The sequence below is a fragment of the Strix uralensis genome, chromosome 4 (assembly GCF_047716275.1).
Source record: "Strix uralensis isolate ZFMK-TIS-50842 chromosome 4, bStrUra1, whole genome shotgun sequence".
NCBI lineage: Eukaryota > Metazoa > Chordata > Aves > Strigiformes > Strigidae > Strix > Strix uralensis.
In genome coordinates this window covers 17310663-17335819 of record NC_133975.1, presented here as the reverse complement: position 1 = coordinate 17335819, position 25157 = coordinate 17310663, and the positions used below count along the sequence as shown (strand labels likewise).

The 25157-nt window shown below is 41.9% G+C and overlaps 1 protein-coding gene across 9 annotated transcripts in view; it reads left to right on the top strand.

The window, feature by feature from the left end:
* Positions 1-756: 756 nt before the first annotated feature.
* PROM1 (prominin 1) overlaps positions 757-25157 on the top strand; it is a 65337-nt gene continuing 40936 nt past the window's right edge. For 8 of the 9 annotated variants that reach the window (XM_074865828.1, XM_074865822.1, XM_074865824.1 and 5 more), the window contains exons 1-3: positions 757-903; positions 7227-7632; positions 23980-24038. In XM_074865828.1, the coding sequence (XP_074721929.1) occupies positions 7413-7632; positions 23980-24038 (279 nt within the window). In that variant the 5' untranslated portion in view covers positions 757-903; positions 7227-7412. Of the gene's footprint in view, positions 904-2387; positions 2474-7226; positions 7633-23979; positions 24039-25157 lie in introns of those variants that run through there. The other variant, XM_074865820.1, reaches the window with a different exon arrangement.

The window sequence follows — 25157 nt, the reverse complement described above, 5'->3', positions numbered from 1 at the left end:
TTCTTGCTTTGCCTCAATCTGTGTTGTTGAATGACAGAGGGTCTAGTAAGAGAGGTAAGAATGATGTTTATGTTTTAATATTGCAATGGGAGAACCATATTAAAATACCAGAGCTGCAATTAAGAATCACAAAGGACAGAAGGAGGAAAGTGCAGGAGACTTTTAAAGTGTGTATTACTGTATTGCAACCTGTAGGAAAAGTGCTTCTCATTTTACCAGTAAATCACTGGCCATCAGAAACAAGAACCACTTCGGAACACAGATACCGGCCCTAAAAGAAATGCTAACCCCATCAGGAAATAAGGACACCCCTCGGGAAGGGTAAATCAAGATGTTTTCCCAAAAGCTGATGGGGTAAGTCACCTTGATGGGAAAAGCAAACCCGCCTGAACTCAAACCGAGCCCCAGGAGAACTCGCCGAAGAGGGATGGCACGGCCACACTCGGGGGCGCAAAGGAAGGCCGTGCCTCGGCGGAGGCCGCGCCTCGGCGGAGGCCGCTCGGTGTCGGGGCGCCCTCCCGGCCGGGAGCAGGGCAGGGGCCGGTCCCGCCTCGCAGCCGGTCCGGCGAGCAACAGGTCACCGATCGCTGTGTGCTCCCGCCCGGTGCGGGTTCGGTCTGACCCGCTCGGCCGCCTTTAAATAGCCGCGGCCCGAAGCCTCCGACCCCCTCCCCAGCTCCCGTTCACCCGGCGGGTCCCTCCGGGGTTAAACCCCTCACGCTCCTCCCTCTTCCTCCCCAGCCTGTCGGGGTGGTCCCGCCGCCCGGGCCGGGGGCAGAGCCCGCCCTCCATAATCCATGCGCGGGCGGCACCGCCACCGCCGCGGCGCTCTGAGGCGGCAGCCGGAGCGGAGCGGGCCGGACCGTGCCCCGCCGCCTCCGTCTCGCTTTCCCCGCTTGGCCGGTGAGTGCTGCTGGGCGGCGGGTAGGTGAGGAGGGGTCCGCGCTGCCCGCGGCGGGGCCGGGAAGGCAGCAGCTGGGGGTGGGGCTCCGCCGCCTTCCCCGGCTGCTCCCGCCGCGGGCGGCAGCGAGGTCCTGGCCGGGAGAACGCGGCCGCGGGGCAGGAGGGGGGCCCTTCCCCCGCGGGAGGAGAGGTGTCGGCGGGCGGGTGAGGGGAAGCCGGGTGAGGGGGGGGCGGGTGGCCGTCGAGGGAGGCGGGCGCCCGAGGGAGCGGGGCTGCCTGTGGGGAGGGGGTCGGTGGCGATTCCGGGGGGGTGCGGGGGGCTTCGCCGAGGCTGGGAGAGCGACCTGTGGGAGCGGGGAGCGGTGGGATGGAGGCTCTGGGGCGGGAGCTCCGGCCCTGAGAGCATGGGGTGAGGCGGGGACAGAGGGGCCGGTCTGTGCTAAGGGAGCCGGGGAAGCGGGCTGGCGGGCAGGGGCTCTGCGGGAGGGACGGGTTTGGCCCGGGGAAGGGGCTGCGGCACGGCGGGGCGGCGTGTGCCGGTCCGCGGGGAGCGAGGGCGGCCCCGCCCGCGGAGGAGAGCGGGGCGGCGGGCGCGGCCGCTGCGAGCGAAGCGGGTTCCCTCCCCGGAGGGCCGCGTGTGGCGGGGCGCGCTAAGGAGGGGTCGGGGGCCGGCTGGGAGTCTCTGCCCGCTGGAAAGAGAGGAGTGGCGGGAGCGGGGCGGGGAGAGCCCCGAAACCTCCGGGGAGAGGGAGTCGCTCCGCGGGGAGGAGGGCGCTCGCTGAGGGCACCTGCCCGGGGCGAGGCGGGGGGAAGCGGGCGGTGGGGCCTGAGCGGCGCCGCGGAGGCGGAGGGGGCCACCGTGCTGGCCTGGACACGGGCTCGGCGGCGGCGGGGAAGGCAAAACCGTGCCTTGGCTCTGCGGCGAGACTGTGGATGTGAGCGGGGAGAGGGGCCCGTCCGCTCCCACCCGGGGCCCCTCTCGGCACGGCGGCGCGCTGCGGCCAGTGCCGCCTCGGAGGAGTTAAGGGAGGCGGCGGTGCTGTTGGCTTCCTGCTCAGTCTGCACCTGGGCAGATCGCGGCAGCCCAGCCCGGCTGGTCAAACCTTTTTCTCGTTAGGGGTGAGCGCTGCTGCGAGCCGGGGAGCTCATCCGAGAGCCGGCGGGAGGGGGCAGCTGGGGGTAGCAAACGCGCGCTGTGTCTTCCTCTGCACACGCGTGCAGGGGAGCTGCTGGAGGAACTACCGAATCGGTCGGTATTCCAGCAGAGGCAGAGCTGCGGTACCCGGGCCACTATGCAGTCTGCAGATCAAGTACTTAGCAGCGTGGTAGAGGAGGAGGTCTCTGCAGGTTTAGCAATGGGAAAGACGACGACGACGGAAAGACCTGGTCTGCCCGTGGAAGTACGGGGGGTCGATTGTCGCAGCACCCTGGTATTGGGACATGTACTCAGCCCTCGTCAGTTCACATCTGCCAAAAAACTGCCTGCTCATGCGCTGGCTTTACTGTGTGTTAAAATCTTCTGTGTGATGCTGAAAAGTGCTCTCACAAGGAATGCTCTGTGAATACTAGGGTAAATGCACCACTTAATTTTTTTTTTTTTTTTGTTCAATTACTCAAAATGTACTTTAAACATTTGGGCAGTCAGCTAAAAATCAGACCTGCTGATGCTCTGGGTACGATACCTCACTTGGAATTTTTACAGGTCTGTTTCTGTTGTTTGCAAATGGATGTGACTTGTAAAACAGCACGATTTTTTGGTGTTGATTTATTTATTTTCAAGTTAAGTACCTGTTCAAAGTGAACTGGGTTCCGAATATCCAGTTTTTCCTGACTTGAGCAGTTGCTCATTTTGAGCATATAGCAAGCATGTCAGGTGCATACTGAGGCTACCTTATGTGGAAGATTCTATTTGGTCTTTGTCAGTGCTTCCAGACTCTGTTCTGCACTCCCTAGTGCTTATTAAGTTTATTTGGTTCTTACTCCTCCTATAGCAACAGGTTGTAATTGTTGGTAGGCTTAGGACAGATCTTGTAACAGAAAACTGTACCTTTTTAACTTGCCAGCATCTAACTTGTCTCTTGAATGGGAAGGCGGTGGTGTGGGGTTTTTTTAACGCATACTCAGGAGCCTTAGTCTACCTGTGGCTATCGGGTTTGTGGCTGTTTTAATTGATTTCGCTCTTCTGGTGGTTGCTCTCACTTGAGCAACCTCACTCAAGGGGATTGTGGACTTAGATTTTCAAATGACTCATTAAAAAGTGTAACAAACATAGCCGGATCCCTTGTGTGGGCTTCCTATGGACAACTACATCTTCCACCATCTCATCCCATCCTGGTTTACTGCTAGCAGGCTCCCACATGGAGCTTTAGCAGTCTAGCCTCTGGCTTGATTGAGTTTCAGTTCACAGGGTTAATCATCATTGCATCACTGCACTGCAGTGTTGTATTTGCATGGATTGCGGTGTTAAACACAAGGAGGCCAGTCCTGTTGAAACAAAGAGCTGGACACCATGCTGTTTCTGAACTCTGTTATTTAGAATTAATATATCATGGAAGCAGTTGCTGAACTCTTCTGCATCTCTTGCTCAGTTTACCCTTCCCCCTCTTAAACTTACAGTGGAGTTGCTGAAGCTTTGTTGGTTTTGGAAAATACCACAATGTTTTTAATAACAGGTAGGATATATCAGAGATATGATAATACTGTATCATACTTGGTAGAAGGATGATGATGTTCTGCAGAGGTAGTGTTTAAAACCCCAGGAATTATGTTTAGTGGCTTGTACATGTAGAATGTTAGTGACAACCACAGAATAAAAAGCCAAAGCTGTAGTCTTTTAAAGATGGACACTTGCAAACCACACAGAAATTATTATACACTTACATTATTATATATCTCATTAAGTACTTAACAGGGGTTGTGGGGTTTTTTAATTAAAATGTAGTAATGAAATGGATATCTTTGATAATTAATGTAAGCACTTCAGAGGTTCACACAGCTTCTTTTCATTCACTATTTACTTGAACTTGGGGAGAGTTGTACTGGCAGTTACTGTAGCTCACTGACTGTAGTGATGCCACGCTGTTTCTGAGGAAATGAGATGGCCACATGCTGCAATGAAACACTGCTATGTAATTCTCTTTATATGTGTCACTCGTGTGTGTGTCATTCTTGCAGTTCTCACAGTAACAAATTTCACGGATAGATTTTTCCTCTTTAATGCTCTTTGTCTAGCATATTTGACTACTGATATGCTCCCAGCTAAGTTTCTTTTGGATACCAAGATAACTGCTGGGAGCTTTTTACATCGGAGTTATTTTTAGGTAGGTTGAGTACATGCTGAATGCTCAGAGGTGTCCTGAGTTACAGGCTTCATAGTGTTTCTGCAAGTTCCTGGTCATTATTAACGTAACCTTGAAAATATATGAAGTGTTTTATGTAGTGTGGAGAAGATCTGGTGTCAGCCTGGAGGAATTGCCCAGTAAGGTTATATATACCATGTTTGTCATGATATATTTCCCCACAGAGGGAGAGAAAGACAGTATGGTCAGAATTCTGCAGATTCTTTGATTTGCAAGAAACCCACCTGCTTTGCTGAAAAATTCTGAACTTTATAAAAGCTTAACTGGAAATTAGGAAGAGTTGGAGACTTCAGTAGTCTTTGTAATTGAAAGCCGATAATGAGTCACCACTTAGCAGGATATTGTTTGTACCTGCAGTACAGGTAGTGTCCTTAGCAATTTCATTAGTGTCTTTGTCTTAAAACCAGTATTATGTCTTGTATGCCAGCTTTATGTCTTGATTAATACATGACTTCACATTTGTAGCAGGCGTAGTGTTTATTTCTCTATATTGGGAGGACAGTGTTTTGTTTGCCTATTTGAACAGTTAGATACACTTTAAATTGTCCTTAACATAAAGTCTAATAACAACAACAAAAGTTGTATGTACTTTCTCTTCTTCTGCTAACAGCATGCACTACAGAGAACATATGCCCTGTCTTCTAGCTTTGATTTAAGACACCAGTTAGGGAGGCCATCTTCCCCTGAGTTTCATCTTTCACAAACACATCTAACATTTCCCTGTATTGCATGCATTTATATCTGTTTTCTTAACTTTTGGAATCAAGGCTCAGTCACCATAGGTGAGCTTTTTCTCCCGACTCATTGAAGTATTGCAACTGTACTTGAGAAATCTCCGGAAAACTAAACTTTACTTGAAAAAAGTTTGAACAGTTTTTCTAAGAAAACTAAGTTGAACTGTACTCTATCAAACTTGCACAATCTTCACTGTTCTGTTATTAAAGCAAAATATTTTTTTTTCACTTAGTTCTGGTCTTGTGACATTTTGTCCCATAGAGTTTCTGTAGATTTGAGAATAAACTGCAGCCTAAGCAGTTTTCAGTTTCTGACCATTTCTACGTTCAGCCCTAGTGTGTAATAGGTGCATGAAAGAAAATTCCACTGAAAAATACCTTTTAGGCTGAAGAAAAGTAATCTCAAGAAAAAATTGAAGGAAGAAAAATATTTTTGGGCTGGACTTTTTTTCTTTCATTATTCTTTAACAAAGCATTCTTTTCCAGATAGGAAAATACTCATGGTTTGATGTGTTCTAAGTTCTTGTGCTCCTGTGTTGAGCATCATATTTCAAAGTGGTTGCTAACATTGTCTTTTTGAATAAGCCTTGGATAATTCTGCTATTCATAGCATTATTACTGTTCATTCTTGGTTTTCACAAGCCATGAGGGGGAAGTATAGATTTGAGTTTTTCTTCTTCACTTGATTGGACTTCAGAGAAACAAAACTGTCTCTAGTTCTTTGATTGGGTCTTGTACTCCTCTGTTCCATATTTTTCTTGATCTATCCTTTGATTGCAGTGTGGACTACTAAACAAACATGCAACACGGTTTCTTGCAAGTCAATACTGGTTTTCAGACAGGTAGGCTGTGTTTTACCAGACCATAAAGCATGGGAGAGACCTAAGTTTCACCTTACTACTGGTTTTTAAGTCTTTTGTCTTCAGCATCCCTTTGACCTGGAAGCACCTTGGAAGTCAAGGTATTGGTGTAGGATTGGGCTGGCCGAGGCTGTGAGGTGTTTGTGTTATTTTTGGGCTGGCTGAGGGTGTGAGGTGTTTTCTGTCATTCTTGCAAGTGAATGGTCTGAACACCAAGGTGGAGATTAAAATGTTCCTGTTGGGTTGTGCTGCTGAAAAAAGCAACGGAGACACAACTATGCTAAGCAAAGGCAGTTTGTGTGCTGAGTGCTCCCCAGTTTGAAGTGGGAGGCTTGTCAGGAGCAGTGTGTTCCCAGCTGTCCCCACCAGTGGCACTCTGGTAGATCACCAAAGACATTTCAAAGATAAGCCAGTCTGCGTGAGAAGGTCAGTGTGGTGATCCCTGGCACACTCAAGTATGTGCGGCTTCCAGTCAGAAAGAAGCAGAAGTTTTCTGTTGCCTTTTGTTTGGCCTTTTTTTTTTTCTGTCTGTTTCCTTGAAGGCCCCCATGGCCCACACTGAAGTGAAGGAGTCTTGCCTAGCCACAGATAGATGACAGTGTGGTCATTTGTTTTGTTGGAAACCCAAAGGGGTTTCTGTTTACATTTCTTAAGTGGTGGTTGATTAAACTGCTGTGACTTCATAGATTCAGAACATTCTTAAACAGGTATAAGCATCCAGAGTCATCTTAATGATACTCAGCTTTAGCAAGCTATGAATAAAAAGAGTTGACTTCTTCAGTTCCTAAGGAGAGCCTTGAGACAGTCTGAGTTAATAGAAGGTAATTACTGACACCCATTGTTACCTGTCAGGAGGGTGAAATTCTGTTGGTCTTTTGTTTTTGCTAACTTTTCAGTGATGATTTAGAGTAGCTGACATCCAGAAGGTTTTACTGAAAGGCTGAGATTAAAGAAGCTACAGGATGATATGACTTGTAGTAACTGCTATCAACTACGGTAACATCAGGTGATTGATTAAATGCATTGTTTAACTGTTGTGGCATGACATATTGTGCTTAGAAGTGTAATTCATACATTGTCCCTTTAGTTTTGTTTCCCTTGGAGCTGTCCCAATGCTCAGCTTTGTTTGGTTTTGAAAACTCACTGACCTGGAACTATGCATAATTGTTTTTTCCCCTCTTTCAAGTACACTGTATGTAGTTGACCATATTATTCACAAACCTCAATCCTTTTTTTCTTTTCTTTTCTATCCTATCTGGCTTGCTTTTACAACTATTGATATGTTCAATTTCCAAAGAAGATTGCAGCTTATCTTGCACTTTTCTGTTTTCTTGCACACACTTTAATGAGCTCTTTCTTGTTTTTGCCAGAGATGGTGCGCTGAGTCATTTCCACAAGAGGCTTCTGTACCACTTCGAAGCAAGAATACATTAAAGGTGTGAGGGCACACCAGCCTTTTCCTGGCTAGAAGGCAAACCCTCAAGTGAATGTATTGAAGATTTCTAGACTTGGTGGAACAAATATCTCTACCTCCAGTTTTATGAATACTGCTAGCAATGGCTGTGGAACTCTGTTTGCTGCTGCTGCTGCTTTGTGGAAGTACAATTTCAGAGGTACAGCCTATATACAAGCCACCTCCTGGGACTTTGGATTTTGGATTTGTACCAGCCAAGACGTATGATACAGGTGCATACCATGAACCTGGGCCAATAGGAATTTTGTTTAAAATAGTACATTCATTCCTGTACTTAGTGCAGCCAAATTCTTTTCCTCAAGGTAAGCAGATAAACTACTTCTTTTTAATAAAGCTTTGTTATTGACATGTTTGTCCTATTGTAGATGCCAAGACCATAATCTGGAAGTAAATGATATGAAGGGCTTGGTTAGTACCACATGTTATGAGTCATCCCTTCTTCTAAAGGAAAATTTAGGATGTCGGAGAAGTGTGTGCTTATTGAGGTTGCATTGATTAAAGGTGGTTTTTGGGAACTCTGTGTGTTTGTGGCTGTGGTAGTTGTATTTTCCAAATTTTCCTAATTTTCCAAAATGCTTCTTGCTTCATTTAGCTCTTAAAAGAAAATGCTAATGTGTTTGTATAATACTGACACTTAAAATTATATGGAGGTGAATCTTTAATAGAATCTAAGGTTGCCTTTGGTTTGTAACTGATACCTTTTGGTGGTTTAGCTGTAACTGTGTATGAAAGGCGTTTATATTATTTTATAGTACATCTTTAAATTTACATATTAAAACCTTCAGTAATTTAGTCTTAAATAAATTCTTTGGTCACATCCCGATGTGATACCTGTGAACTATTATTTGCTTGTACTTTTGACATTTCTTGAATAGCTGTAGAAGATTGAGCTCAAATGAACTTGAATGAATGAATTCTATTTAGACAAGTGCCTGGAGTCCCAGGTGTTAACCAGGAGAGCAGAATCCTGGCCTGTTCCCTGCAGGATCTGCCTTCTGAGCAGGTCTTACACAAGGTGTAATGAGGGCAGTTGCATGAAGCTGACAGTAATGTCACCTTTTCGAGGCACTGTTTCCAGATACCTCTGCTTTTGTGGCCTCTTCCTGCCATTAAATACGCAGATGAACTATTTGCCTCTCGGAGATCTGATATGTTAGCATTGTTATCTGCATTCAGCTCTTAGAAACAGGCCTTTGTTCTGCCGAAGACATGCTTGAATGTTCTCTTATGATTGTGGAAACTTGATTTCAGTGAGATGTTTACTATGTCTTTATATTAACAGGAATTTGCTCTGTAACCTTTTAAGTCAAATTTAATATTATGGATCCTAAGCATGTAAATAATTATTGAGTATAGAATTTGTGATCAAGATTATAGTCTTGTGGGACTGCTTGTGACAAGTTCTGCATCGAGTAGGTGTTGTGAAATCCAGCATTAAGGAGAAAAAAGTCATCCAGAAGTAAATCATTTGTTCTTGGCGTGTAAGTTTTGAACATCTCATACCTCTCCTTCCTTCCTTGCAGATACTTTTTTGCCAAATCAGCTATTTTTATAAGTTTGGCTTTCATTATTTGCATCAGGTGAGGTCTTTTTCCCATGCCCCTGTATACCTCACTGCAAAATACAGATTTGACGGATCATGTTGGTTTGAGTCATACCATTTAATTGGTTAATCCCCATAATCTCTTTTGCCATATGCTGTTCTATTTTCATATTCAGTGTATTAATGGTGTGGTTACATATTTGAAATGTGGTGTTTTGTTTTTTTTTTTAAACTGCCAATTTGAAATACAGTTAATTCTGATTCAGGGATGAAAATAAACATAATAGCAAATGGGCACAAAAAGCAAGCCTTCTGATGTTTCAAACTCAGAACTTTGTCATTCCGATTGGGCTGGTGCTTCAGAAGAGTTAGCTCCAGGTTGATGTCCCGGTGTATTGCATAGAACCATAACATAGAGGAGAAGCGTGATTCGTGTGCAGGACTTGGTATCAATCGCTTAGACCTTTGATCTTAGTAGTCTTATACTTTTTCCTAATACTTGGAAATATTTGATGTTTGGTTTTTCAATCTACTGTTAGTACTCATAGCTGTGAGGAAAAAAAAAAGTGACAGGATTGTCTAATTGCATGTAGATATTCCTGCCTTCACAAGTCATCTTTGTGCTTGCAGTAGAGCTCTGATGGAGCTGAACATGTTACAGTGTAACTAACATTCATACTCCTTCAGTCCCAGATACGCCTTTTATGAAGAAAGCTAGTATGAGCTTTATGCTGTTATGGTAAAGCAAAATATGAAGTACATCACGAGTCTTTGGGAAACATTCTTAAAGTATTTGCATGCTTACTAAGCCTTTATTTAAATGTTCTTGTATGTTACTTAAAAGTTGAAAGGGATCGCTTAATTTAAAGGAAAAAAAATCAGTCAAGAAATATTTGTAAGATTTTTTTTTTTTGGTTAAATCTAAGTAATTACTTCTAAATTTGTTCCTGCCATCTAGTTTGTGGACATAAAACTTAGTCTAGATTTAATAGGTAAATTATTAATGGGATTAAATATAGTGCTTGATTAAAGCACAGTAACAGAACCAGGGCAAGGAACTGTAACTCCTTAAGACTTTTTTCAATTGCTGAATCTTTAAGGCAAGCACTGTGCTCTTTGGATATGGCAAGAAACTAGTTTTTAAAAATTGAACTAAGATACCTAATTGTAATGCTTCAGTGAGTGTAAACAGATTCTGCTTTCAACTCCACCAGTCAAATACTTTGGTCCTCGCTAGATGATGTACTGGTGTAAATGGGAGTGAAGTTACCCCTAAGTGGAAACTGTTAGGCAGGGAAGCAGCCTCTTCTTTGAGTTAATGATACACTGGCATGGAAAAGACTGTGTTTAGTCACTGATTAGCTACCTGAGATTTACTAGGTCACTTTAATCTTGCTGTGCCTTGGTTTCTCCATTTGTAAAATGGAGCTGAAGGTGCTACTACTCCTTTTGTTGAGAACTGTGTAGGATAGAGCATCAGTATTTCTTCCTGTTAATAGCACCACTGACAATAAATTGATGATAACAGGAAAAGTACAAGTTGTTTCTATCACTCAGCTAAGAGGACATCTAATGAAACAAATTGTCGGTTTTTCTCTTAGAATTTGTCATAAACTGAAGCATTAATTTATTAAGTCAGTTCATGGTTGTGACATGGTGCATGTCACCTGTTGTGTTGGAGACCTTCAGATGTGGACTTGGTGTAGACAGAGTATGGTCACTATGATCCTGTGGCTGTTACAAATATTTTATGGTTTTGTTTTTGTTCCCATGGAAACCAGTTGTTAGTTGCAGTAAGATGATGTTAATCTGAGATTCCACTTGCTTGCAGGATGTGCACAACAAGTCTTCGGCTTCACAGCTTGTAACAAAATGTGAAGAGTTCACAAAGAAAACAAGCTGGGAATAAAGCTCTCACTCCTCCTATTTTTAGGTGAAATAAGACAAAAAACTTACAGGCCTGTTTACTGTACTCTGTTGTACCTGAATGTATTGCAGTACAACTGTGCCGCTTATGTTAAGTTACAGCTACTTTGTTCCAGCTTCTGCTTTTTATTCTGGATAACCCTGTTTCCGCTGTAAGTGTGAATAAAACTTTAACATAAAAATCAACTGTTTAATGCAGATACTTCCTGGGCAAAACATAGTGTGAAAAGTTAAATGTACTATTTGTCTGTGGGGAACAAGAACAAGCCTGGACTGCACCTCTCAATTATGTTTGTGGAGTCTTCACTTGTTGAACAGTTTGAGCATAAGACTGGGGATCAGAACTTGACTATTTTAATGCAAAGTCCTGTCTCTGATCCCTTTTGGTCTTCCTTTCTCCTCACCTGGTCAGCCTTTAAAGCAGCTGCTAAGTGGGGAGTTCAGCAAGTTAGTCTTGTGTCCCCTGTCTCTGCAATTAATATCTCACACGAGTGTATTCAGCAATTAAAACACTTTAACATTTTTTTAAATAAAATCACATAACTTGATGTGAAAATAAACAGTGTATTGATAGCTAGTATAGCTGTAATAGAAAATGCATATGCAAAACTGTTGTTGTAGGTAGGTTTGAGCTTCTAGGATATTGGGGTTTTTTTGGTACATTAGCTGTGTTGGATGTGAGATTCTAAAGCGAATAAAAGACTTTATCACCGCCTCAGCTAAATACTCTGATATTTAGTCAGATTTTTTTTTTGTATGTGTAAAACTAACTTCTTTGCCTTTTGTAACTATTTAGTTCTTGGTTGCCTGTTTCTACTTTAGTTTTGCTTCCTGTTAGTAATCTTCCACAGCTCTCCTACAGAAAAAAATTGCACGTGTCTGGATGTTGCAGCACTGGAACTAAACTCAGCTACATGTATTTGGTAATCCCCTTTTGTTTTTAAACTTGAGACTTTCCAAGGAACTTGGACATGTCCACACCAGCATGTGGTGAAAGGCCTGTGCTCTGGCTCTGACTTGAGCTCTGACTTATGTGCAGGTGCTGCAGTCTAGCAACATAAGATACTGCTCAGGTACCCAAAGTTATTATGACCTTTTATAAAAACTTAAATTAATATCCTTTTTCCAATTGTGTGAAGTCTCAGAATTAGTTTGGGTGTGAAACTGCACTGGTGTGAAACTTCTTTTTTTTTAAGCTGGTGTTTGACAGCTACCCCCCCCGTGATTGTGGGCTGGTTTTCTTAAAGCTTACATCTGGGAGTTGGATTAGGAGCACAGATGCAATTGCTGGCACAGGAACTGAGAAGAAGGGAAGAAGTTCAAGACCTGCCCTTTAGTTAGCTGTTAGATTGGCTAAACCGTATGGTGAAATGACAATTTCAGTAAGCTGTAGAGTCAGTGCCTCCCACATCCCTGTAACTTTTTTCCAGCACTGTGGCTAGGGCTGTGATGTGAATTTACAGTAGTAGCTGAAGTGTGTGTATCAAAAAAGCAGGTTTTGGTGACAGAAGTTATATATAGCAAGTAGTGGTGGTGTCATTTGGGTAGAACTGGAATAAGAAGGCGGACTCATAGTGCTCCTTTTTTTGCTTATATGTTCTATACATTTAAAGAAGTGTCTTGTGTCTAACATTGGAAATACTGAAATACTGGGGAAGATGGAGCAGCAGGAAGATACAAAATAAATTAGCCTCTTCTTTTCTCTGCCCACTTGTATACATTTAAGGAAATAGTGTTTAAAAAAGCATTGCTCACTTCATTGCTCACTTCATGCTGGGAACTTAAGAGATGCTCTGCTTGATGACATACCCATGTAAACAAAAAACACTCTGAGAATGTTTCTGAAGCAGATTTAAGGCCTGCTTTTTTATTTTCTTAGTCGTCAAAAACGTAATTCCTTTTTCACTGAACTATTCTGCAGACTGATAGATTGCTTGTCAAAAGGATTTTTTTTGTGAACAGGGAGGGAGACAGGTTTTAGGGAGGGGAGGCTTATACAGATTATCTACTAGAGGCTGCTGTAGAAAACTACAGTTGCAGACATTAACACTTCTCTGTCTTCTTGCCCACTTCTTTTGGATTACGTAAACAAGGAATTTCTTGCAGACAGGTGTTATGTGGAAAATACGCAAGTCATTTTTTAATCGGTGTAGCATAGCTAATCATCTGAAAATCTTGCACTATAAACATATCTGGAATCCTTTCTCTACAGTATCCTCAATGCTTGCCCTGATCTGGTTTGGTACAGCCTGCCAGCTGTGCCTAGGAGAAAAAACATGCCTTGACAGCAATTGGAAAATGACAATTCAGCTTCACAATTTCAACAGTATTGGGACAGAAGGGAGAAACTACTGAAAATGAGCCTCAAGAAAAGTTTGAGGCAGTTGGGTTACTTTCTGTGAGGAGAGTGTTCAGAAGTGGCATTACCACAGATGACTGTGGTAATAGGCTGGAGGGCACCTCAAGCAGTACTGTGCCTTTTGGAGACTAGATTATAATAATAAATAAAATGGGCCTACAGTTGTGTGATATTAAGACTCAGCTCTTATTTCCCAAACACAAACTGCCTTCCACCCCTTCCAAATTAGGCAACTATGTCCTTTCTGTCTGTTGGGAATGTTTCCTGGGAAGTGGGTTGGACATTTTCTGGGTGAGGTGCTGACTTGACCCTGCTGATAGTTACAGCATGGGAAGTGCCAGACCAGTGCTTGAAACTATCCTGATCCTGTTCTGTTTGTCTATAGACATTAATGGGAGACAGAAGGTAAAACCAAACAGCTGATCAGCAGTGTTCCCTGCCTCAGTGTGCGGGGGATAAGCTGGGTGCAGCTAAATTCGGGGATGCTGACTACAAATAAGGGAAGGGTGGGAGATACAGGATGGTATTGTGACAGAAGGTGACCTTGTTGTTTGTTCATCATTCTAGGTAAAGAAGCCTTGTTGATAGAGTTTATGTATTTTTAAAGAAAAAAGCAAAGGTACCATGTCCTAAAAATGCATGTATCTAGATAATTAGTACTACTGTGTGGTGTGTGTAGTGGGGGTGGTAACATTAGATATGCTGAATGTAGCGTGATGTGTGTCTACTAGCAATTACAGTAAAACACTGAATTAAGCTTTGCGTGCATTCATCTTTCTTAACTTATCTGAAAGATTGCCCACCCCATTTATTATCTCATAACAAAGAGATAAGCACGTTGGGCATCAACTTGGTCAAAGCCTAAGTTTTGCCTTTCAGATGCCAGTGCACAATCACAGTCAGAGTACCCGATGTGAAGAAGGCCCTCCCTCTGTTAACAGGAAATGTAAACCACTAAAAGCATGAAAGCTTGTTTGAGACTTCCAGAGCATATGTACAGCATCTTGTATGGTGAGAAGGGATGGAAGAGGTTTAGAGTCGGCCACATCCTCTAGTAATATGTATTGTGTGTGAGCTTCTTTGAAAATTATCTGTGATTGCAGATATCTTAGAGGTTTTCATGCTACTCTTCTGGGGCTCCGTGATTTTCCTGGTTTAACAATGGCAACTACAGTGCTGTCCATCCTCCCCCTCTATTTAATTTTTACAAGCTTATCTATCTACATAGTGTTGAACCTCATTCTCTTTTCTAACTTGTAGTTATGGCACTGATGGGAGGAGAGAGAGGGGATATCACTGAATTTACTAGAATAATGTTTTCACAAGCCTCTAAGGGACCTCTCAGTTCCCTCATCTTGGCTGTTATGAAGCGTTTTGAGTTAATCACATGAGATACTGTATGGATGCTGCCTGTTATTGGCAAAACAATCATTTGACTTTTTCTCTTCTTTGTTATAGACCATCATAGTTAGATGACATTAGCCTAGCCCTCTCATTTTTTGTCTGACAGCTTGCTTAGGTGGTTGTTTACAGAGCAACAAAATCTAAGTCTTGTTCAGCGATGGCTTTTACTTGAATGATGTCAGCCAAAGTAATAAGAATTTGATAGATCTTTGCAACAAATCCTTATATTCAATGTTTAATTACATTAAAAACTATGAGAATTAGATTTTTTCCTCTCCCTTTTTCTCACTGTGTTTTTTTGCTTCTCAAGATGTTTTGTGTAACTTCTAGATCTTAACAAAAGTGATTCTTTTTTCTAAGTGAATATGCACTATTCAAAAGTTCCTGGAGCAAAATAAATGTGTAAGTATTAATTTTAGTGGGTTTTGTCATCCTTTTAACAGTATTAAATCTTTCCATATTGGTATTAAAGCTTTTGAGTATAATTCTACCATTTCCAAAAGCAAGTTATCTTCTTGTGAGAAGGGGAACCAGCTGCCACAAATGTCAACTATTGTAGTTTAAACTAACTAATCTATCAGTATATACATCTTAATGTAAGCCTACCAGTTACAAAAAACCCCCACAAACCTGCTTTGATGCTTTTTTACAATACAGTTATATTTCTTTTCATCTAAAACCAGTTCTGTGATTAAATTATGACCTGTATTGCCATAATATAGTCAAGATCTTTCTTTTATTTGAAAGTATACCAAATGATTTTATTTTTGTGAACCTTTAACCATGATTACAGTGGGGAATGAATATTCTTATGACTACTGAGTATTGCTTTAGCTGTTTAACTCAGCTGAAAGATGCCTGGGTGTACCTGTACAGAACAAATACAAACTTGAGGCCTAATTTTCTTCAGAGTAGCAACTTTTACTTTGATTTTTAAGTGAAGTAGTGTGATCTCTGTAGTAGTTTGAACCAATATGTGCACCACAGTTATTGAACATATGTGGAAAATTGTGGGCCTTGCAGAAATGGATAAACAGAGGGAATCCTGAGGAATCTCAGTGAAGCTGCCAGAACGCCAGTCACTGAAGTAATTAAAAGCTGGTACCAAAGGGATTCCAGCATGTTATTCCCAATTATCTTGTACCTAAAGGGGACCTACAAGAAAGCCAGAGAGGGACTTTTTACAAGGGCATGTAGTGATACGACAAGGGGTAAGGGTTTTAAACTGAAGAGGGTAGATTTAGATTAGATATAACAAAGAATTTCTTCACTGTGAGGGTGGTGAGATACTGGAACAGGTTGCCCAGAGAGGTTGTGGCTGCCCCCACCCTGAAAGCATTCGAGGCCATGTTGGACGGGGCTTTGAGCAACCTGGTCTAGTGGGAGGTGTCCCTGCCCATGGCGGGGGGTTGGAACTAGATGGTCTTTAAGGTCCCTTCCAACCCAAACCATTCTATGATTGTGTGATGTGTTCATATTCCCAATAATTCAATATGAGAGGATTTTTTGTGCTTTCCTCAGTTTACAGTAACTTCTGTGGAAAGAAAGGAGTAGGAAAAATGCTGCTGTTCATCCAGTCTAAATATTTACTACTTTGATCAAAGTTACAAGTCCAATATGTCTACACAACCCACACTATCAAGAAGTTGCTCAGTCTCTGAAGTGTGCTAAAACAGGCAAGCATATACAGTGCACCAAGCAAAATCTTTATCCGTAATCTGTCGTAAATCCTTACCAGATGGTGGCCTAGAGAGAACTTTAGGTAGGTACTCCAAACAAAGTAAGTGGCAAAAAATAGCTGCTGTGGCATAAACAATGTGCTACAGAAGTTTTGCTGTCTTCAGAAAATGAGAAAATGCAGTTTCTGTGTGGAATATTTCTTCAAAGCTTTCTACTTGACTTTGTCTATGTGATACATGCAAATTTATTGCAGCCTTCCCAAGCAAAGATTTTTCTAAAGATTTGTCCCTTTTTGTTCTTTTTCCAAAATTTCAGAAGGAACAGAACTAGGTTTGTAGCAAAAAACAACTAGAAAGTCCCTACAAAGGTTATTTTCAAAGGCGAAATCTTTCACTCTAGGTGTCCTGTAACAGTCAATGTTGTGGCAATTTCTTTTTTTCTTTAAACCTTTTCCCGACCAGGTTTTTTAACATTGTCTGTGCGTGTTGATGGAAAGCAGAATGTGCCTGAACAGAAAATGTGACTGCACTAAAGGAGTAAACTCAAGTTTGGGGCAGCTGTAAGGTGTGAGGATTTTCTGTGGAAGACTTAAATTACCTGTTTGGACTTCCTGACTAATAATAACCTTGAGGAAGCTAAATCTGTAAGACTTCCCTTCTTTAATCCACGTTTTTGGGAAATTGGGGAACTTTTTGTGTGCACAAATGAAGTTAGTTAACTATTACTGTTATCTAATCCACTGCTGTGTAATATCTTCAGTGGATCAATGGTATTTTCTGCCAGGAGGGATGCAAAGGGGATCTCCTCTTAATTTCATGTTCTGGTTAATGCAGCCTCCTCTGGTTAAAGCTCGCCCTGTTTAGACCACTTCTACAGTTTCAGTCTGGCTCATAGCTGTTCATTTCTTCATTGCCTACTTCATATTGCAGCTCTACGCCTCTCACATTGCCCCTCACTGCATCCAGTATAAGCCAAGACTCAATTCTAGGTGGTCTAGTAGCTTGTCCTTTCAACTATGAATAAAGCAGTATGTGCTTTACAAGTCTGCCAAGACCTTAAAATGCATTTACTATGTTTTTGCTTGTGTCATGTTGTGTGTTGTTGGATTTTGAGACTGAGCCAGAGTACTGTAGGATCAGCATGTAATTAACAAATGCGGAGTCAGGGAATGGAAATGGATGATGGTCGTGTTGATAAGAGGAAACAGCATACTGAAGGCAGAAGCAGGTGAAAAGACAGGTTGCTGTAGCAGATGAGACGAGAAGTAAAAATACTGAGGCAGTTTAGTATGTATTTGTTGGTTTTTACCTCCATTCAAACACATTCTTCCAGCCATTGTAGAAAAACAGGTTCTAGGGCTTCATTTTGCACGTCAGTGGTAAGGTGCAGCAACAAGGTTCCTCTCTTACTTGCCTCTTTTTCTTGTCCAAAGACATGGCCGATGGTTTAAGATTATAGTTTTTGCACATTATTTCTTTAATGCAGGTGAATAAACAGGTGATTGAACAGAAAATTTCCTTTCACCATCTCTGTAGTGTAAGTAGGTGGTCTTGATTGTGGGCTTCAGAAGCGAGGGAAGATAGGTGTCACTTGGGAGTTCTGCTCAAGGGGAAGAAGGCCAGAGTGGCCTCTTGTGAGGAGCAGGAGAGTGGAAGCTGAACCAGCCTGATGTTTCCAGTAGCTCAAGGAAGAAACCTGTGAATTGTATAAAGAGGTAGCTTGCCTAAAATTTGTGGGGAGAATTTATCTGAGAAGGCTGGGTTTTTTGCTTCGTTTGGGGCCAAGGGTTATGGCCCAAGTCTGTCTGAGGGAGATGTGAAGAGGGGAGTGACCCTTTTTTTTGAATCTGGAGTTGGAAAGGAACGGTCTAGACTGTATGAATGAATGCATGGATTAGACTCCTCATCTGTGGACTAAAGTGGTCTCTTACTGTGTGGGAAATGAGAAGATCTCTTCGCCTCTGAGACTTCCCACTTGGCCTACAGAGTGAGTTTTCTTATTGCTCTGCAGAAAGAGGACAGGCAGCATGGGGTGAGCAATGCAGCAGGACTTTCTCTGCAGTCTCAGCACCGTGTATGGTGGATTCTTTGGCCATCAACATTCCTGAGCTCCCACCTTGCTCTGCAGTGGAACCAGAGCCAAGTGTTGGCTGTGTGATTACAGTAAGAGTGAGCAGAGGTGTTATGTGGCAGTAAAGGGGAGGACCATGGGTTACCTGCTGAAGGAGACCTCTTCAATGGGAGCTAAGTCTGACCATAGTAAAGGCTAATGGCTAGAGGCTTTCTAACTTTGGGGAAGCAACCAAAGGCCCACTCAAGCCAAAGCAAGTATTTAAAATGTCAGTAAAGTGAACTTGCCATAAAACTTGCTATAAGATACCTGAAAGGTTTTTATCTCTGATGGGAAGTCTGAAAGGCTAATATAGCTTTCCTGGTTTTCCTGTACTTGGAAGAATTATTTGTTAGTCTGAGTCATAATTAGAGAGGAAAAAATCCAAGCTTGAAGTCATTTTAATTAACTAATTTCAGGCTAATTATTGCTACTTACTTATGACACTAAATGTGGTCAAACTGACCCATATTCAGAGAGATGCTGAACTGTTCAGTGTGTGTGTGTAGTCCATTGACTCTGTTATAGATGAAGGGGAATGAGAAGAAATGCTATGATATGCATTAGAATGAGATAGCAGTAAAGCAGTTATTAATTTATCATGTATATTATCTATGTAATTCCCCCCTGTTCTGAAAAATCTCTATTAAGTGTGACATGAATGTTTCAGTCACGGTTCTTACTGGTTTGCTTCAAGTCCTTTTCAGAATAGAAGCCTAATATGTTATATTATGCATGAGAAATAAACTAATTTCTGGCATAATTTGATTAATGCTGGAGTTGCACTGTAACTGAATGGACTCAGTGGAATTGTTTGAGTGAAGAGGAAGCATAGCATTCCCAAAGGTTTTACTCCAACTGTTTTCCTGTCACCTAGATTTGAAAAGCTTTCTTGGCAGAAGAATTTGTAATTAATTTGTGTTGGTACTTAATATCCAGACAGCTTATTTTTAAATCTCTATTATTTTTGCTATCCCTTTCTGTAGAGCAGTTCTAAGAAGCAAGCCTAGTGCTAACCTCATTTTCTTGTATGGGTAATGAGATACCATGTGTATGTACACAATATGTGTGCAATGCAGGAGTTGGTGATTGTGTTTTGTTAACCGGGGCTCCTCAGAGGTGCTTAATATTTCATCACAAATTGCATTGGTAAATTAACAGTTCATCTGGCTAGTTAGATTTACTAGGGCAGATGGCATTTCGCATGTGTGATGAGAGCAGGAAGGAGACAGCAAAGCAGTAATGTAATTAGCTGTGTAAATGAGCCTCACAAGGTAAATCTCTTTAACCCCAGTGATAAAATGTGTTCTCTGCTAAAGCCTTGGATTACTGGTCCTGTGAAACAATGTGTGCAGCTGGTCAAGCCGAGATTTCAGAAGTAATCCCGTTAATTTGAAAATAGAGGACATGGCTGCTTTATCACACCTTCCTAGCACTTTTATATTTGAAACAGAAATCAGCCTCAAGGTGGTACTGTACCAATAATGCAGATGAGAGTTGTGTGGAGTTACCTTAGTTCAATTTTAAATAAAAACTTATTTGAATGCTAGAGATGAGATGTTCTAGCTAGGGAGGAAAGGTGTTTCATAAAAGCAAACTAAAATCACAGGCTGAATTAAATGTGAGCTGAGGTGTCTCTTCACTGTGATACAGTGAGCAGCGTGGCCATAACTGAAAACATGATGCTTGTGTTTACACAGTACCTGGCACAGGATGTTCCCCCGCTTAACCCTTAACTGCTGCACTAGTAACTAGTATCAATGTGCATAAAACCAAATAGAATCAGAATAGTTTGGGTTGAAAGGGACCTTTAAAGATCACCTAGTCCACCCCCCCCTTGCAGTGAGCAGGGAGATTCTTGATACTGCAAAACCACTAAGGCATGTTTGTGCTTACAGATGTGTGGGTGAGTAACTGCAGGTAATCTCACGTGCAGTTATAGCCGAAATTATTTTTTTATGGGAAATATATATGACTTCCACATTTAATTTGAAACTAATTAGCTGAGAACATGTCTATAATCTAGTTGATACTGAAACCTATTGAAATAGTAAATTCACAGTAAAGACTGGTCAATCACTGTGTGCTGCCTGGTGAGAAAAACACCCTGAAGCGTCATGTTACTTCTGAAAAACCATTACAAAGCAAGTAGTAAATCTTTATTCAGCAGAGAAATCTCACATTCTGGAAAATTAAGAGGAAAACATGGGCTGTGTAATAGGGACCATTGCGCTATATATAAAACCTGTATTGTTCTCACTAAGTTATCCATGTGGGAACTTTTTCTACCTATTTTCAGTCTTTCTTGTTTATTATAAACCTGAAGCTGTTTTAGTTTATGATGAACAGACTTTAGAGCCTCTAAATTTCAAAAACACATTGAAAATGCTGTTTTCTGCATCAGTTTGTCATAATGTATTCAGGTTGATTTCTGTCTTTTTTTTTACTGACAGGCTATAAATTATGGAAACAGTATAAATAAAAACTGTGAATCAGGAACATTCTGAGCAATTTAAGCATATCACAAGTAATCAGAGCAGTTTTGGGTGGGTTTTGTTTTGTTTTTTTAAGTATTGGATGTTCTCCTTGGAGATGCTGAAAACCTGACTGGGCACGGCTCTGGGTAACCTGCAGTGGGTGACTGCACTGAGCTCTTGGACTGCACTGGAAGATCTCAGGGGGGGTCACTTCCAGCCTCAAATATTTTCTGTTTCTCTTGAGTAGTTTTACATATACATACAGATGTCCATAAATATATATGTGTGTATAGATGTATGTAAAACTTGATGTAAAATGTTTGGGGTTTTTTTAATTTTAATTTTAATTGATGATGGGGACACACACTCAACTAAAGAATGGGTAAAATTTTTCTACTTTCATTTAACAGGAAAGGCTAATGCTTTTAAAATTTTATCTTGTGCTGATTCCCAACAGCAGGAAATGTATTAAAGGAAGCTTTTGTCAGTAATAAGATTTAGCTTTGTTACATGCTTCCTGGCAGTGCTTTCACTCCTCCATTAAATAATTTATAATAAGAAGTCAGCATGATTGTACGATAACTTTGAAATAATTTAGATCAGAAGCGACCTCCGGAGGTCGTTGGGTCCAACCCTTTTCCAAAGCAAGATGAACCTCTGAGTTTGGAGCAGCCTGGAAGTGAGGGCAGGATGCTGGAGGCTCTCCTGCTCGGTTTCAGAGTAGCATCAAGGAGGGTGATGCCACAGGGTCCCGGGCAGTCAGCTCCTGTGTTTGGCCGCCCACATGCAGACGGTCTGTACTGCTCCATGCCACCAAGGATCACAGAAGCTATTCCTTTTTTCTTCCTTCCCATTGCATTCGATAAAAGTTGGTAGAAATTTCTCTTTAGGAGCTGTTCTGTGGTGTGTTGTCACACAATGCTAAGTAGTTGAATAAATATGTAAACAAGGGTTATTTTAGCCCTTCTCTTCTCCTGCTTGCTAAAAGGCATTTAGCTGTAGAGAAAATTCCTTGCATTATGTATTTTATGCACCAATGCTTCTTAAATTTACTTATTTGATAGGTATATAGATATAAACAAGAAGAAAGAAATGTTGCCTCTGCTGAAGAAAAAAATTGTCTAACAGCCAGTGTGAATTAAATTTTTGGGGTTTGCATAGTTCTGCCTCATTTGGCTGTACACTTTCTTGACACTGAAACTCCCAGAGAAACATGGATGGTGCCTGGGATGGTTTTGATACAGGGAGGGGGCTCTGCTGGTCCCAGTGTGCGAGAGGTCTCAGAGCTGCAGCGGTGGATCAGTTGCTTGTGCAGTGGTGTGTGCCCTTTCCTTCAGCAGACTCCTGACTTTCAAGGTGCAGAGCTTGAGAGGATTGGCAGGAATGTAACTGTTGTTCTTCCCAGGTGCTTATTACATATGTTTTGGGTTTACTTCTGTTACTATGGGATTCAGCCTTATCTTCTAGCATATGTATGGTCTTTCCAAAATTAGGTTGCCTCACCTTAGAGAGTCCTTGACCATCTGCTGCTAGCACTTTTTCTGTATTTTAGAATATACTTCTTGTCTGTGGATAATTTGAAGCTTGAGACTCCAGTGATATGTTGACAGATTTTACTTTTTGGTCAGTCTTGCTGGCTGCATCTTCCTTGCAGAGAGTACCTTCCTTGAAACAGCTGTTGTTACCTCGCTGTTGTGTGCTTTCCTTCCTTGAGCATACTTTTCTACAAGGAATTCTTCAGGATCTCTTCAACTTGCAGATCAGTTGAGTCCATGTTCCCCCTGTAGGATGTTGGGGAGGGAGGACTATGGATGCAGCTTGCTTAGGGGTTTCTTTTCCTGAGCCATATACAGGCTTAGAGAGATGTGAGATCACACCCCCTGTGAACTCACTGAAGATATTTCGTCAGTGCTACAATAAATTCTGAGAGGGCTTGGATTTTTTGGGAGGAGAACAGTCAGTTTTGAACCTACAGGCCCTTTATTGATCCCCAGGATAGGTAACTTACAGGAGTTTTTTCTGAAGTACGTTGAGTTGCGTATGGGGAGACTAACAGTGGGGCAATAGTACCATTGGGGCAATAGTCCAGCTCTGTATGAACATGATGGACAGAGTGCTTCTCCTTGAGGTGTAGTGTGCTCCTTCATAATGTGTTTCCTCTTGGCCAGAGGAGACTAGAAGTTCAGACAGTCCTGCCTCCCAAATGTCCAAACACTGCTGCTTGTAGATAACCTAGCATGGAGCACACCCAGAGCCACTGATGCCCCTCTGAGTCAGAGGGTCTGCAGAGCTGGGGGTTCCTCTCTTCAAGTACAGGGTGTCACAGAAATGATCAGGAGCCACAGTTTGCAGCATAGTTCCCGTAGGATTGGCAAAACCTTGGTGGGGGTAGGCTGGTGATCCATTTGTTGCGGTGGCTGGGGTATACTGAAAGAAGCTGGTGTGGTGAAATCGTATCTGTAATGTTAAGTAGCACTATTTGTGTTAACTTTCTACTTCCTTTTTTTTTGATGGTTGTATTTTGTCTATATTGTGAATAAGTTAGGAGTGAGTGTGTTAGATGGAGCTGTATGCACCGTAAATTGCCACGTGTTAGGCTTTCTGATTTATTTTGGCAGTGTTGCATACTCTAATGCAAAGGTGGTTGGTCCAGAGACACAAAAAAAAAAGGAAAGAAAAAAAAATTAAAATTGGGATAATGTTGGCAAGATAAGGGCCTTCTTCCTTGTACTATTCGATCAAGAAGTTATCATTAACATGCTTGTTTTTCATGTTGTATATCTAATTCTCTGTGTGTATATATGTATGTATGCATGTATGTACTTGTCGTAAACATGAAGCAAAACTGATACTCAGAACTTTGTCCAAGTAATTGATAAATTTGTGACTAACTTTTAGTCATGATTCTATAGTACAGAGGATGACCTCAGAAAACCTTCACTGTATTTCAGTGACTTCATAAAATATACGGTGGATTAAACATGTTGTTACTGGACAGGTTTATGGAAAGACTTATGTGCTTCCCAATTCCGTTGATGTCTGTTCTTAATTTCATCTTGCCTACCTAACAGTAGAATTCATACCATCCTCTTTCCCCTGTTTTTATTATTTATGTTGTTTAAAACTCTGGAATATTCTTGCTTATTTTCAGATCTCATCAGAAAACTAGCACAGCAGAAGTTTGGAAATACACAGGGCGATTATCAAAAGGTAAATTGTCTATGTGTATCTGCATAAAATAATGAAAACAATGATTTTGAAATTCAGTTTTGTTTCTAAAACAGGAAATAGTATTTTAAGGCTATAACAACAGGATACAAGAATGACATTTGTGAATGATGTGTGTGATGGTTTCATACAGAATTTGGGACCAGAACCTTTCAAAAGATACTAAGCCACTGTAAAGAAGCTACGCATAGTTAAGGCTCACTTATAAATTCCAGCTGTAATATGGTTGTGGTGTCTGTTGCACAAAGACTGAAGGCTCTTTGTATTGAAAATTACTGCTTTTATTTAAAAACATTTGGAGAGAACCATTAGTGCTCAGCTCTCATGTTAGTGTCAGCTATTGTTCTCAGAAAGCTGAATTTATATGCTGGTTCTGCTGCCTTTGTAAAACAAAATTTCCATAGCCTACTTATAAAGTGTATTTTAGTTTACATAGTGTGCTAATCACACCAAGGATATTTTCCATTCTCTCTTTAGGTTTGTGATTATCCTGTAACAGTGGAAATTCATAGGGTACTTGGTAGCAAGAGAAGATAAAACATAATGTGGATCTGACTTTAGGCTGTTCTCAAGGACAGTACCCCATCTTTGAAGCAATGTCACTGTTTGAGTTCCTGCAGTAGGAACCTTAACCAGGACCATGCAATGGACATGTTACTTCGTACGAGCTACTTCCTTACAGTCCCTGCAGTATGGTGTACCAGTCAGGAAGATGAGTATGGAACTTGGCATACAGGCATTGTGCTATTGCCTTGAATCAGGATGACCTGAATGATCTTGAGATTTGACGGGGGGAAAGCCTTGTGCTTCCATGCCTTCCTGACCATGAGCCTATCACTCCAGTAGCTTGATAACCTCTGAATGACATCCGAGCATGTGGATGCTGTTATGCTGCATCAAGTGACTTGTCAATCCTGTATGCTTGTTTGGTGGGGCTTTGAGAGCAGTGCATCACAGATTGTGCCTGTACACCCAGTGAAGAATGTGGGGTGGACCTGGTTGGCAGAGTCTTTGGACAAAACCAGTAGACCATAGGTGGTATATATGAGTGTGAGTATAGGATTTAGTAACTACTATGAAAATCACGAGAAATTTGAGACT